Source organism: Egretta garzetta, unplaced genomic scaffold (assembly GCF_000687185.1).
Source record: "Egretta garzetta isolate BGI_Z169 unplaced genomic scaffold, ASM68718v1 scaffold787, whole genome shotgun sequence".
Lineage (NCBI taxonomy): Eukaryota > Metazoa > Chordata > Aves > Pelecaniformes > Ardeidae > Egretta > Egretta garzetta.
The window spans coordinates 867,942-882,820 of NW_009260266.1; the positions used below are offsets into that span (position 1 = coordinate 867,942).

Here is a 14,879-nt window from a genome sequence, read left to right on the forward strand (position 1 = left end):
AAGGCAGGGCTGCCTCGTCCAGGAGGAGCATCAGCAAAGTGGTGTACGATGATCATGAGAGTGAAGAGGAGGAGGAGAGCATGGTGTCCGAGGAGGAAGAGGAGGGAGACCCCGAGGATAACCAGGACTCCGAGGAGGAAGAGGAGGAGGAGATAATGGAGGAGGAGGACGACGACGACTCTGACTACCCTGAAGAGATGGAGGATGAAGACGATGCCAGTTATTGCACTGAGAGCAGCTTCAGGAGCCACAGCACCTACAGCAGCACCCCAGGTAGAGAGTCAGTGGGATGAACTAAAACAAGTCGAGGGCACCCCACATGCTCCCTCTAGGTTTGCAAATACAGTCCGCACGCATTCTTCCTCCCATGCGTGTATGTGAGGGATGCCTGCAAGCACTCACAGGGAGAGAGGGGTATGCAAATTAACGACTGGCAACCCCACGGATGCAGGGAACATTAGAAGATGCTTACAACCACATGCACGGAGAGGAGGGAGGGAGGGAGGGCAGTACATGCTGTAACAAGGGGATGCTCTGCAAATATGCATGGATATTCTGGTGACTGCAGAAATGCATGATACACCAGAACATGTTGCAAACAATGTCAAAAGTGTATGGAGCATTCACTTAATATTTAAAAACAAGGGAAACGAGATGCATGCCTTACAAAGAGGTCCTTTCAAATATATACAGGAAAGGATGGCTTGTGCTTGCAAATATAACTTGATGTTAAAAGGAAAGGAAGCACATGCAACTGGAAGTGGCCTAAGAAAAAAAACAACCATAAACACTGAAAATTTTCTGGCTCTTGAAATCAGAGGTATAACTGGATCCAGCATTTACTGGCTTTAAGACAAAACTAGCTTTCCAAGGAGGGAAATGAGGTGCATTGTTCAAAATGGAGATTGCATTGTTATAGTTTGGGGAAAAGTGCACAGGGCCTCGTTGCAAGGGTGTAAACCTAGTTTTAGTTAAACACAAAGATTAAAAGGTGGAGGTTGAGTCAAAAGTCTTGGTTTTAAATACTGCATTTATTCTAAGATATGGCAACCTTTAAAACTCATGTTGGGGGTTTAAACTTGTTAAACATCATTGTGATTATTTTTTTAAGCTCTAGTGGCAAATTTGGGCTCCAATTTTCAAGGCCTGGACTTCTGTTTGTCCTTAATTAGTTCATTAACCATGTGGGCTTCAAGCTTCAAAAAATTCCTTTATCTAAACTTAAGCACTCTGGATTTATTTGAATTCATTCCAGAATGGAGTTCAAGCTTAGGATTTTTTTTTTAATTTTTTTTTTTTTAAGTCTCTGAACCAGGGGAATAGTTGTACTTAGGGATAACCTAGGAGTGTTTCTGAATTGGGCTACAGGATAACAAACACTGCTGTTGTAGAAGTATTTGGCCAATTTGGAAGGGGGGAGGAACAGGTTGTTGGTGTAAATGCGTTGCATCTTAATTAAAAAAGGAGTGTAGTTTTGAGTAGTTAGCTGGCAACTTTTTAACAGGGGGAAGTACTGGCTACTAAATGTGTCATTTGTTTTTATCTGGGTGAGTTAATGGTATCTGGTCATTATGTGACTTCATAATAGTCCTTTAAAAAACTCTGTATGTCTCTTTTTTTAATGTATATCCATAAGCACAGGAACCTAAATGAATCAAAATACATACATACGTTACTAAATGAATTTAATTTAGAGATAATTTTTTAAGGTGTTTACCTGTTGCAGGGGTGTCCTGCAGTCAATTTGAAGTTTTTGAATATTTGTTACTTTAAAGATTGGGGTCTGGCTTCACAGAAGAAAAACACTAAAGCACACTTTTGACTTTTAACTCTTAATTTTCTGCTTAGTTATGGTAACTTTAATTTTTATTACTTTTTTTGGGGGTGCCTTTGTCAGGGAAAGAATATTTTTATAATTTTAATTGACTAGGTCAGGAAAATACTTTTTACTTGGGCATCCAGGTTTAAAATGAGTTCTACAGAGTATGGGTGTATTCAGTTTTTGAAATGTACTTAAGTGTTTTGGCAAATAACAAGATACCTCTGTGTGCATTGTTGTGCAAGTGTAGACAGGTTTTATGTGGTATTTAGGTGTATTGGAAACCATTTTGATAATTTATATGTTTATTTCTCATTTGGTCAGGGTAACTTCAGTTAACTTTTTAAAGATAAGTTGAAGTGTTAGTATTGTCATCCTTATGTGCCTTTTTTTTTTTTTTTTTTTTATATTGAGTGTTTGATAGTTAAAACATCAGTGTTGTTATTTTGGCAATTTACTGGCAGTTCTCATTAGCTCAGTATTTGCCTAAAGGTCTCCCTTCCTCCTTCCCTCTCTCCCAGATATGTTGTTGCCCTTTTGCAAAGAAAGTACGAACTTTTCATTCTATCAGCTCAGTCTGTGTCTTGTTTCTGCTCAACAAATATATCTATGTTGTGAGCACCGCTACACAGTGGTGGCACTAATTGAGATCTTAGTTTTGTCATAATCCAGGAAGAGATACTTGACACTAGAACAGGCAAGGAATTAGGACAGGCAAGGAAAAGATTCACCTAACCTCAGTATCTCTTTATGTGACAGTGGCCAGTGCAGACAAGAGTGTTAAGAACAGGGCAGGGATAAAGTCTTCAGAGTTCTTCCATGGGCTCCAGTGCTCTTTGACTCAGGTGCATGCTGAGCCAGAATTGGTCTTTAGCTGTTTACATACATGTTTTCTTCTTTTATATATTTGTCTTGAAACCAGACAAATTGTAATATACAGTGACAAAGTTCCTGTGATTAACTGGAGGGCTTGAAGGAGTGTCTCCTCCATTGTTTTGAACTGGCCCCTGACAGAATCAGTTTTCCTACTACAAGAGATGATGAACAATCGTTCTCTACTTATCTTCCCTCAGTTACAGGCACCCTGAATTACTACCGCTTTCAGGATGTAGTCTTAGGGGCTGAAGAGTTTATTTTTTGAGAGCAAGATATTGAAAAATTGCGATCCCAATCAAACTCTCCTACCAACCAAGATTTTACACATAAATCACATCTCACTTAAATGGGTGACAGACTTTTTATAGTTTTTTTCAAACTTACATTGAACAATGAATTAAAAGATCACAGTGCAGTGTCTCTAGTCAAGAAAGGCTCAGTTTTTGTGCTCTGCTGGGGAGTTTATGATATATCTTGAACTTGGATGTAGGAGTACTTTTTTACTATATTGTTATTAAAGTATTTAAAGATGCAAAATCTTGGGAATGGTAAAATGCCTTTGATATAACGCTTAATAATGGTACAGTAAAAGCTTATTGTGTGAATGCATATGACATTTATCATTGCTTTTTCTTCTGCTGGATGGACTTTTGGTAGAGGGATTTTGTGTGCGTATTTGTAATGTCCCTTCTCTTGTATCCCCAGAAGGTAGATGTACTTTTAGGATAGGTAGCGTATACATCTTGTATCACTAAGCATTTTTGCCATTACTTGTCTGCTATAAGTTCTACTTTAGGCTTGTCACAGTGGCATTATAGATAACCAAGTTATTTTCCATACGCTGCAGAATTTTAAAAGAAGGGTTTCATCAAGATGCCTAGAAGTCCTTCATTTTTTCTGTTTCTTGATTTTCTTCATCAAGAACTTGGAAAACTAGCTTTAGGAAGAGCTATAGATCTAGGTTGTGGTTGAGATAATAATCGTCTATCCAACACAAATGCACAACAGTGGAGTTGTGAGCCAAAATACTTATCTTAAAATACATTAAATAAAATTTTTAGATGGATTTTGCTAGTCTGAGCATTTACAGTGGTTGACCATCACTTCTGTTAACCAGTTACTTCACCAGTGTGCTCTTATCTTCAGAGTGAAAGAATTTAACTGGAAACAAGGTGCTACGTTTTGTGTGTCTGTAGTAATTTTATATCTTAACGTGTTTTCATGCTCTTGAAGAATTGTTTAAGTGGAGACATTGAGATACGACAGTGAGATACGCAGCCTCTTTTGTCTGTCATGTGAGAAGATTTACCAGCCTCCCAAACATCTTGCCTACAGTGCCCTGTTCTCTAAATTAAATCTGGCATGCTCTTATTTTACCATTTAGTAGTCTGAACTTTGATTTGTACTCTAGAGTATCACTAGTTCATCATGCCAGTCATGAAAAATGTAGAAGACGAGTCCTAGCAAAGAATTTGTGTAGAAGGCCAAACGAGTAAATCTGTGGCTGATTCTGTTGTATTGACATGCAAATTTGCAGTTTATCTGAAGAGAGCGTTTGTCACTTCAGTCGTCTTTCTAAGAAGCTCTGTGCAGCAAATACTATACCATTATCAAAGTATGTATGTTTTAAAAGGTGGAATAATTTTATGTACTGCAGATGAGTTTATTGTGCAAACTTTTGTAGGTCTGCAGAAAAATTCCATAGCTGGCCATTGTATTGCATGGAACTTGTGTAAGGTGAATCAATGTGGATTTTAGTAGATTGGGACCAGCTCTCAGGGCTCACTAACTTCTGAAATTAGTTACAACTTATCCTGAGTGTGTCCCAACTAAGAAGTTGCCTGTTGGACTGTTCCTGAAAATAGTTCTTAATGCTACTTCCCGCCCCATCCCCCCGGGTTCTAGGCACAAAAGGGCTGTGATTCTGAGTACTTCTCAGAATGACAATGTGGGATCTCATCTGCTACTTGTCTTGCATTAGTTACCCGAATGTTAAAAAGATGCCTTAGAATACAGGGGGGTTGTATTCCTGGCTCCTACTGACAGTATACTGATGGCCATAATGTTGAGAAATTAAATTCTTAATGTAAAATCGGTAGAGAACCCTAGTTTGATTTAGAAGTGTACTCCTGACAGATGTACAAACTGAAAAAATAAACAGCCAAAAGTTTTAAAACAGTTTTTAAAGAACATAAAGATCTAGTTTTGTACAACGCAAGGCAGTAGTCAAACTTAGGAGAATGTGTTGAGAATTTCTGCTATATGAGTGCTCGCGGGTTCTAGTCTAGTAACCAGTTATTTTTTCATTTGTGCTTCAGCTTCCAGAGGTTTTGTGGTGCTTGGAATGTCTCGTTTTTAAAGTCAGTTTACATTTTAAGCTTAATCTGGTTTGTCGTTGTTTTTTTTTTTTTCTTTTTCCAGGCAGAATAAATAAATTTGGGTTAGGTATGGTTGTTGCAGAGCAATATTCAAATCAGAGCTGCACTTACAAGTAGTTATAAATGTGTCTTATTCTTTCAGAAATTTTTTCTAGAAGATATTATTTGACTTGTGAATATTAGAAACATGTTGATTGTCATGTTGGCATTTTTAAAAGGAAAAAGTGGTTTGTATAAGTCAAAGCCTTTTAATTTTGGCCCATCCCAAGAAAAAATTTAAACTTTTCTATTTTGGTACTGCTTTTCATAATATATTCTTATTTTATGTTAAACTGATTCATTTTACTGCTTTTTCTTCTTTGGTGTAAGCTGAGCAAATGCTCTCCCAGGAGGCTGACTTTTAATTAAGGAACCAGTTTGGATATTGCTGTGACAAACACGTAGCTATATCCAGTTTACGCATTCTGCTATAAAAAAAAAAAAGAAAAGAAATTTTCATCAACTGTTTTCAATTTTCTCAGTGCTATCTAACAAGAACTTGCATGTTGCTGTACATTCTCATTTGGAACTTGCCTGGTGCAAAGTAGTGATACGGGACAGCAAATATCTGATTCTTGTATGTTTATTAAAACCAAACAAAAATAAGATAGTCATAGTAAGTTTAGGAGGGAAGTCAAAAGCCAAAATTTCCAGAAGGAAAACGTAGGAGAGGGCATCTTCTCTAAGGAGTGCTCATGCTTCCAGGACATCATGTAACTGCCAATTGGTCTTTATGTTGAGAAGTTTCTGTAGTGACTCATGATCTGGAAAACAAAACCGACCCAGTTCCATTTTACTAAAGATGGGCTTTTATGTAAGAGTAGTGTAGTTTGACTTGAGTTGTGGAACATGAAGCCAAAAATTTGTCTCTTACTGGGGGTAAATTGAAAGTCTTCTCACTTGCTGGGGTCACTTTTGTGCACGTGCCTGGGGGTGGTGGGGTTGGTCTGTATTGGCAGATTACTGAAGTATCCAAAACTTGTTGGTCTGCCTTTTCTCTCTCCAATTCTCTATGAAGTTTATCCTCTCCACTGCAACTGTGAACAGGAACTCTAAGCTGGAGTCTTGGTGCCCAAGTGCTGAGAAATTATGAGGAAGGGAAAGTTTTCAGAGAAGAGAAATGAGACCAGTTCTGAGCTTTCTAATCAAGAAATGCGGGAGCCAGTGTTTATTTTTAGGTCATACCAGTGCAGCTACCACTCTCCCTGTTTAAACAAGACAGTGGTTCTGGCAGAATATTTGTTATGTAGGACCTCCATCCACCAGTCCATTACTTGAATTATGTTGGACTGAAAGGCTATGTTTACTAGTACTGTACATCTGGAGTGAAGGGTTATGTAGCATAAGTGAGACAGGGCAAAACTGGATTTTTGTGATTTTTGTTAGGTTACATGCGTATGGTAATTGGAATACAGCTAAAACACAAAGAGCATGAAAGTCATATTTAGTCATGGTACAACCTTTCTGTATTCTGGGCACTGATGTAAATAGTTTGTTCAAATACTCTGTTTTAAAACTGCCTACATAAACCAGAAGATATGTTAAAGATTATTAAAGTATTTTTAAGTTCCATATCCTCCTGCGGTAAAGAGTTAAAGAATAGACATGATTTTTCCCTTTTCTTCTTTCAGTCTGTGAATGAAAATGGAGACAAACTTTTTGGTCCTTTTAAACCCTGCTTCATTTCTAAATTTTGAGAGGGTCAGCATTTGAACCAACTAGGTTGAATAGATGGAAATTCAGAAAAAAAAATTAAAGCAAGGGTTTGGGCTTTTTAAGTGATTCAGTAAATTCTGGTTTTGGGTGCTCGGCCTGTTACTTCAGTTCAGTAACTTCATTTTGTTTCAAATACCATTAGTGTGTTTTGCTTAAATATTTGTAATATAAATTATTTTAATAGATTATGGTAAGCGTAGGCTATAATTATCAATATCTATAATTAAATGTGCCATGTGAATAAAATTGTTTACTCTTTAATCTTAATTACAGGCAGCTCTTCAACTAGAGAATTCAAAATAGGGAGAGGCAACCACTGCAGACTACTTCATCACTTTTGGAGACAACTAGTGAAGGAATGCGATTTAAAAGAAGCGTATGCTAGATAGAAGTATAATGCTGAGGCACTCAAGATGATCTGGATCCTGTAAATAGTCCAGTCGTGGCAGCAGGAGACTATTGGCAGATCAGTTGATCCTTCCGAATAAAGCTATGGAATTTGAATGGTGTAGAAGTGGACATTTTCCCTCTTTGTACTGGCTCAAACTTGAAGGTGGAATTTGATTCTGGTTAATACGCAGAAACAATCTTAGAAGTATACAATTTACATGTAATGAAACTTGAGTCTGTTTTGGGAAACTTCAGTGTGAGTAAATTAACTTTCTTTAATTGAGAGTAGATACATCTAGATTCAGTTTAAAGTCTAGTCAGGTGGTGGTGGTGCTTAAAGAAGTAACTTCTGCTAGTACACCTGCTCTGGAATCTTCTTGGTGTTTTTTTGTTTTAGACAAAGTAGTACATATTGCATTTTCTATTTAAAACAAAAAAACCTGCTGCTACGAGAAGAGATTTCCACAAATGGGAAATGATTCAGGGTAAATCGTAAAAAATATTTATCTGAAGTTATTTAAACTATACCAAGATAAACTGAAAAATATGAATGGTAGTAGGAGATGTAGTAACACGAAGTTAAGAAAAGGGAGCAACAGTGTAATTCTGTTGACTGCTCAATGTGGTCATTGCACTGAATTTGTTATACCATTTCACTTCCTTGTATTACTTTAAATACAAATTAATGTAATGCACATATGTAGCGTTCCAAATAAAAATAAATGCTTGTTGTTGTGTAATCACCAATTGTATAGTCTACACAAGCTTGCACTTCTCTCTTAAATGTTTAAATTGAGGTCATTAAATTGATTATTTTTTTTTAATCAATTTAATGAAATTTCAAGTAACACTTTTTCTCTCAAATAGTAGTCAAAATTCCCTGTGGAGGGCAAAATCCATGACGAATGACAAGTAAGAAGTGTTAAATGCTAGAATCTCAAAAATTATTAAAAGTAAAATAATTTGAACATTCAAATGTTTGAAGAGACTAAAATTTTGGGGGTTTTTTGTTTGATTGGTTGGGTTTTTTTGTCTGCCACTGAATGTCAAATTCAAGCATTGGACAACTTCCCTCATGGAAAAGAGATTTTCCTTGAAATTGAAGACCTCAAAAAGGTTATGTTTACTGTAGGAAAACTTTTTTCAAAACTTGAGGGATTTTTTCTGTGTATATGAAGAACAGTTGGGTAAACATGAATTGTGATCTTCAAAAACCTTCACAGAAGCTGAAACTGCTTTTAAGTAGTGTGAGCTGTATGGGATGTCAGAACACTGCAGATAGTTAGCAATGAAGAAATTGTTATTATCAGAATTGCAAAGAAGCCTAGAATCCTTATTTGGAGTTCAAAACTGCCTTTCTTCAGCTGTCTGAGCTGGTGACAGGGGAGGGGGTTATCCACCCAACCAGCAGAATACAAAAAATCTCAGCTCAGACAGAGACTATAGCACTTTGACATCATTATATCATTTTCCATTGGCCTACACTTTTAATGTAAGTTCAGCAGCCATTTAGAATGCTTCAAGATTTATGAGCACCTTGGCAGGGAATGTCCATCTTTTTCACTGGAGATTAGACTGCTTGGTTTTGTCGGTTTGGTTTGGTTTGGGGGGTGTGTGTGTGTCTTGTTTTTGAAAGGTATCCAGAGTGTTTCTTCAGATTGCAGTTTATGCATCAAACAGGAATACCTTTAAGCACAAATTGTTTGGAATTTCTGAATTTCCAAATTGCACTTTGTGATTCTTTAAAGTTCTAGACTTCAAGTTCTGTTCAACCTGGGTACAGCAAATACCAATAACAAATTGAAAATGGAAATGGAAAGGGGGGGGGGGGGGGACCACCAAGCCTTTCAAGAAATATATGTCTGGGTACGATTTCTTTCTAAAATATTCTGCATCTTTAAATACTTTCCTTTTTTAGCTCTGGAAACCAGATTATATGCAGTGCAGAATTGTTCAAAGCAGTTCAGTGTCAGAAAAGAGAAAGGATTTGAGCTCTTGAGATGTGGTGTGTGATTTACAGTGTGGATCAGGAGTGTTGAGTGGTATGATACAGTACCTGTGCCACATACCGTGGAGCATAACACAAAATAGTGGACAAATGAAGCATGCATTTTATAATGCGATATGTCTTTCCTTATTGTCTAAACTATTAGTTTTACAGTTGCTTTTGAAATTTCTGTGCTTTATACCAAAGCAAACATGAAAATATGTAAATTGATTTATAGAGAAGATGAAGAGTGGTGCGAATAATGCAACCACATGGTTACATTGTACTTGCATCAAAGTAGAATTCTTTATTATGGTATTGTGACGTACGTTGGGTCCTGATAACGTATTTATTCTAGACCTCTAATTGTACCAATACGCTTCCTTTTTAAGAGGAAGTGTTAGAGAACTTTAACTTTTTCAGAAAATATTAGGAATGCCTTGGTTTAAGGTTCTTTTTTTGCTTCTCCTGTTAGTTCGATGTAACAAATATACCAGTGTTTATCTCTTGTGAAGGAGACATCAACAAAGATGGTATATGGGGAGTCTGGCTTTTTTCAGTGAAGGATAAAAATAATGCATAGGACAATTATAATTTTGTTCTCGGAGTAGAAAATCTCAACAAATGAGAGGAAATATGGAGTCCTTGCTTCTTTCAGCAGTGTTCCTTCATTCTAGTTTATCTTTGCCTGAAATGACTGGGGGGTTTTGTCACTTCTGATTAATTCAGGTAAACCAGGGTTATCGTTCTTCCTGCTTTCTTTCTTGAAGGGCTGTTTCTTTTATGGCTTCACTGTGTGACAGACACTTTTTTCTGCTACAATTGCAAACACTGAAAAGAATCCTAGTTCATAGCTCTGCCAGCTTTTTGTGATATTTGGACTCTATGAAGACCATTAGTGATTTCAGAATATCTGTTCTGCGTTGTTTTCTTGCATGACCGCGTACTAGGACTGGTCCTACACCGTCCTGCAATATTGAAGGAAGCTTCAGGACCCTAAAGTAATTCAATCTGTGAGTGTGCATGTGTGTGTGTTTTCCTTTGGGTTCTTTTAATTAAACCAACTCTGGTTTATGCGTATATGATTTTGCATCACGATGACTGAAAAGTTGGGTTTAATCTAGATATTTCTTGCTGTAAGAATGCTTGCTTTGTGCCTGGCTGTGAAACTCCTGTGTTTTTGTGTGTTTGCCATGATTAAACATTTTCCACTGCTGATTTGTGCAGAAGCATATTGGAAGGCAGTCATACGAGCATTCTTTCATTTTCCACAGTCAGAACTCAAACTTAACTAAACTTGGAAATTTTATTTTTATACGCAGATGATGTTGACCCATTACTTCTGTAATGGAAACATCTGGCAGTTCATCTTCTATATTGTTTCAGAGTGTCTAATTTGTTGCATAAGATTTCATTCTTTAACGTTTGAGAGGGAGAGATGTATCTGGTGTCATCTTGCCATACTAGCTCAATGATTGATTAATTTTTCTTCTGGAATCATTTGGCAAACTGTCAATTATGCATAGAGATGTTTCTTAAAGGTAGCTTTTCTTTTTGGAAACTTTTTTTTTCCTTTTCAATCCACTGAAGTTTTAATAGCAGTTCATGGGGTTTTTTTGTTGTTGTTTTGGTTGGGTTTTTTTTACCCATTCCCCATCACTTACTTCCTGTATTTATGGGAGTATTGGAGGGAGTTGGGTGGGTTGAACAAATGCCACAGAGAACCATTTCCTCTTAATGGTAACATCCAAGATGACTGGAACTTACTTTCTTTCTTAATTTTTGGACCAATTTTTTGGGGTGTCCGTTATTCACCGAATTTGATCGAGAAATTATCAATGTAAAGTTTAAAATTCTAGAATACCGGTTGTGTCACTCTTCAGTCTCCGATGACACAATGTATAATATATGTCACTTTTTTTTAAAGTGTGCATATGAAATTGCCATTATGGACAGCTTCATTTATCCTTTGGATTTTCTCTGTGCATGAAATTATAATTATGAAATTTAGTTGTTGACCGGAATCTTAGTATGCTTACCAGAGGGCCTAAAACGAGTTTTCATCTCAGTTTTTGGTTTTAAACCAAGATGATGGGTTTATGATTAGTTTATGAGATTGTCTAAACTTGATGAAGTTTTTAAAAAAGAAAGTAGGTTTACTGAGTGCATCCTAATACTTTGACTGATAGCTTCAAAATAGTTGCATGTAGCTGGCTACTTTTTCGTTATTTTGATAGAAGATTGAAATATTTCATCTGTATAGTAGTGCCATGTACAGAAACTTTCCTCTTTTGTTTTTCCTTCTGCTGGGCATCAAGGATAGTGGAATTAAAGGGAAGAAAGTGTAGCATCTCATCTGAATTAGCATCCGAGACTGAATTAATGACACTCAGTGTCTTTTCTTTTAGGTAGTGAAACAGCTCTTCAAATTAGCTTTTTGTTAGACTTTGTCCTTCCATAATTCTACCTCCTTCTCGTTCTGTGGTTCTCTCGCCTGTTTTACTGAAGCATAGGGGTGTTTGGTTTTTTGTTTTATGTTGGTTTTTGCTTTTTTTTTTAAATGGGGAGTTCCTGAAGCATTTTCATAAAACATCACATTTAACTTTTGTTTCTGGCTTGTAGGTATCCAGGAGAAATATTCTAGTTAGAAAGCAGTTGACAAAGTGATTTAGGTTCTCTTTTGTATTTTAGATTGGGTGAAATTGGGTGTCATGAGACATCTCCTTGAAACCGTATTTCCTGTATACTATTGCTGGCTAGGAGAATAGCTTGCAATATTTTAATCAAAATATCTGTTGTTTGAAGCTTGATTCTTCAAGTTTAAAGTTAAATTCCAAGAAGAAATTATAAACTAGTAAGGCTGAATAAAAATGAGGAGAATTTCTAAATTAATATTTTGGCTGAGGGAAACGTCTTTGTTTTTAACTAATTTAAACAATTACAATTCTAGATGTCATTTTTAAAGATTTAGTAGATGTATGTTATATGGGAAATGCAACTGCTCTTACATGTATAAAGCAAAACTTCAGATATCTTGTGTATTTTATTTTCATACTGTTAATTAAGGTATAAGATTATAAACTGAATTATCACATCTATGTAACTGTGAAGATGTGAATCCTTAATTTGCAGTAGTTTAGAGAGTTTGACACACTCATTGATGACAGATGTTTAAACATGTTGACCTGTGAATGGCAAAATTCTTACTGTTGTTTTTTATTCCAGGTAGGAGAAGACAAAGAGTGCATCGTCCTCGTTCTCCAATATTGGAAGAAAAAGATATCCCACCCTTGGAGTTTCCTAAATCCTCAGAGGACTTAATGGTGCCTAGTGAGCATATAATGAATGTTATTGCCATCTATGAGGTACTAAGGAACTTTGGCACTGTTTTACGCCTCTCTCCTTTTCGTTTTGAGGACTTCTGTGCTGCTCTGGTAAGTCAAGAGCAGTGCACACTTATGGCAGAGATGCATATAGTGCTTTTAAAAGCAGTTTTACGTGAAGAAGACACTTCAAATACTACCTTTGGACCTGCTGACCTCAAAGATAGCGTTAATTCCACTTTGTATTTCATAGATGGAATGACGTGGCCAGAGGTTCTGCGGGTATATTGTGAGAGTGACAAGGAATACCATCATGTTCTTCCTTACCAAGAGACAGAGGACTATCCTTATGGACCAGTAGAGAATAAAATCAAAGTTCTGCAGTTCTTAGTGGATCAGTTTCTTACAACAAACATTGCACGTGAAGAGTTAATGTCAGAAGGTGTTATTCAGTATGATGATCATTGTAGGGTTTGTCACAAACTTGGGGATTTGCTTTGCTGTGAAACTTGTTCAGCTGTGTACCATTTGGAGTGCGTGAAACCACCTCTTGAAGAGGTACCAGAAGATGAATGGCAGTGTGAGGTCTGCGTAGCACATAAGGTGCCTGGAGTAACTGACTGTGTTGCTGAAATCCAAAAAAATAAACCATACATTCGACATGAACCTATTGGATATGACAGACATAGACGAAAATATTGGTTCCTGAACAGGAGAATCATTATGTAAGTAAACTAATACTTTAGTCTTTTCTGAACAATAATATTGTATTGAATGTATTTTTAATATAACCTGTAAGGTGCTGTTGCGATCTTAAAAACATGAACGTGAGGAATGTGAAGAAAGGGAATTTTAATGAGGATTCTTCAGTTTCTTATAAAAGTTACTGAGAAGTAGCTTAACTCTCTTTGTGGTCTCATGGTGTATAGGACACTAGTTTTGGCATAGGACACTAGTTTTGGTATAGGACGCTAGTTTTGGTATAGTCACCTGCTTAGACAGTATTTGGCAGTTGGATACCGGTGCTGGTTTGATGGTCTGCCTTTGAAGCCTAGGCTTTGAGGCACTCAAAGGTATTCATCATATTTATTAACTAGAAATATAGGAAATGTTGTATGTGAACACTTCTATAGGTGTAAGCAAAGTCAAAATAGCAAGCAAGGCCTGTCTTCAAGCGATCTACTTTGTATGTTCAACACAATTTCCTGTTACTGATTGGTCTTGAGATACCAGTGTATCTTGAAACATTAATAATAATCATACCCTTGTTAGTGAGGGCATTGTGCCTTGGGTTTTTTACCTGAAAAGTTGAATCTGAAATTATAAAAATACTTTTAAGTTTTTCATAGGTAAATAGCTAAAGACGGGTTTTTTTCTTACAAATTACTGTTCTTGTGTAATAGTTCTCATAATGGAAGAGAAACAGTATTTAAGTGAAATCAATGGTGGTGTTAATTTAGGAAAAATAAAGATATTTCATTAGATTTCTTGAAATACAATTTTCCATTCAGTGTGGAGAAAACAAGCCACAGCTGGATACCTTAACAGAATTTTATACAAAACAGATTACAGTGAATGTTAAGATACTAGCCTGCATCTTTAAAAGGGATTGTGAGGAGTGTTGATAGTGTTGCATCTTGCAAACAAGATGCTTCTAAGGACTCATTTTAGTCCTTTAAAATGTAGTGCTCCTTCTCTACTATATTTTTAGCTGATGCTTTAAGTGTTAGCTATTGCTGCTCTTTGTTTCCTGTGTTGTTCTTTCACGCTTGTAAAAAAAAGAGTCCATGTTTGATTATTTTTAGTTTCTCCGGGTTATAAATGCCACAGTAGTGTCAACTAATCTTTTAAAAGATGCAGGGAATCTTTTATACTCTTTTTTTTTTTTTTTTTTTTTTTTTCTTTTTATACTCTGTATAATCAATCACATGCTCTACAGTATGTGGTTTATCATTCAGATGGCTCAGCAGAATCTGATGGTCAGCCTGAAGCTGTTGATATCCTAATTCTTCCATTGCCTCATACATAATTTGTTACCTTCAGTTTCCAGAAAATGAGTTGAAAGTTTGATTGATTTATTTATTTATTACAAAAAGCCTGGTTATAAAGGACATGGAACTGATACCCTTTTTGCTCTACTTACCTGTGCTTCAATAACTTACAGATAGTCTTCTCTGTGCATGGTTTCTGTATCTTTCATTTCAAACTCTTGAGGAAAAAGTTGTTCTAAGGATGGGTTTTTCTCACTGCTCTACTGTACTGGCAGAACAACTATATTCTGCTTGCCATTAGAGGTCTGGGGATTAACATAAAAAAAAATAGAAAGTCACTTGCTCAGGAGGTGATTTTTA

The 14,879-nt window shown here is 36.4% G+C and overlaps 1 protein-coding gene across 1 annotated transcript in view; it reads left to right on the forward strand.

The window, feature by feature from the left end:
- Nucleotides 1-6: 6 nt before the first annotated feature.
- Nucleotides 7-14,879, forward strand: part of BPTF (bromodomain PHD finger transcription factor) — a gene marked incomplete at its 3' end in the record, with an annotated part of 50,900 nt that continues 36,027 nt past the window's right edge. Inside the window, exons 1-2 of the mRNA XM_035897708.1 lie at nt 7-273; nt 12,431-13,253. Of these exons, the coding sequence (XP_035753601.1) occupies nt 81-273; nt 12,431-13,253 (1,016 nt within the window). The remainder of the gene's footprint in view (nt 274-12,430; nt 13,254-14,879) is intronic.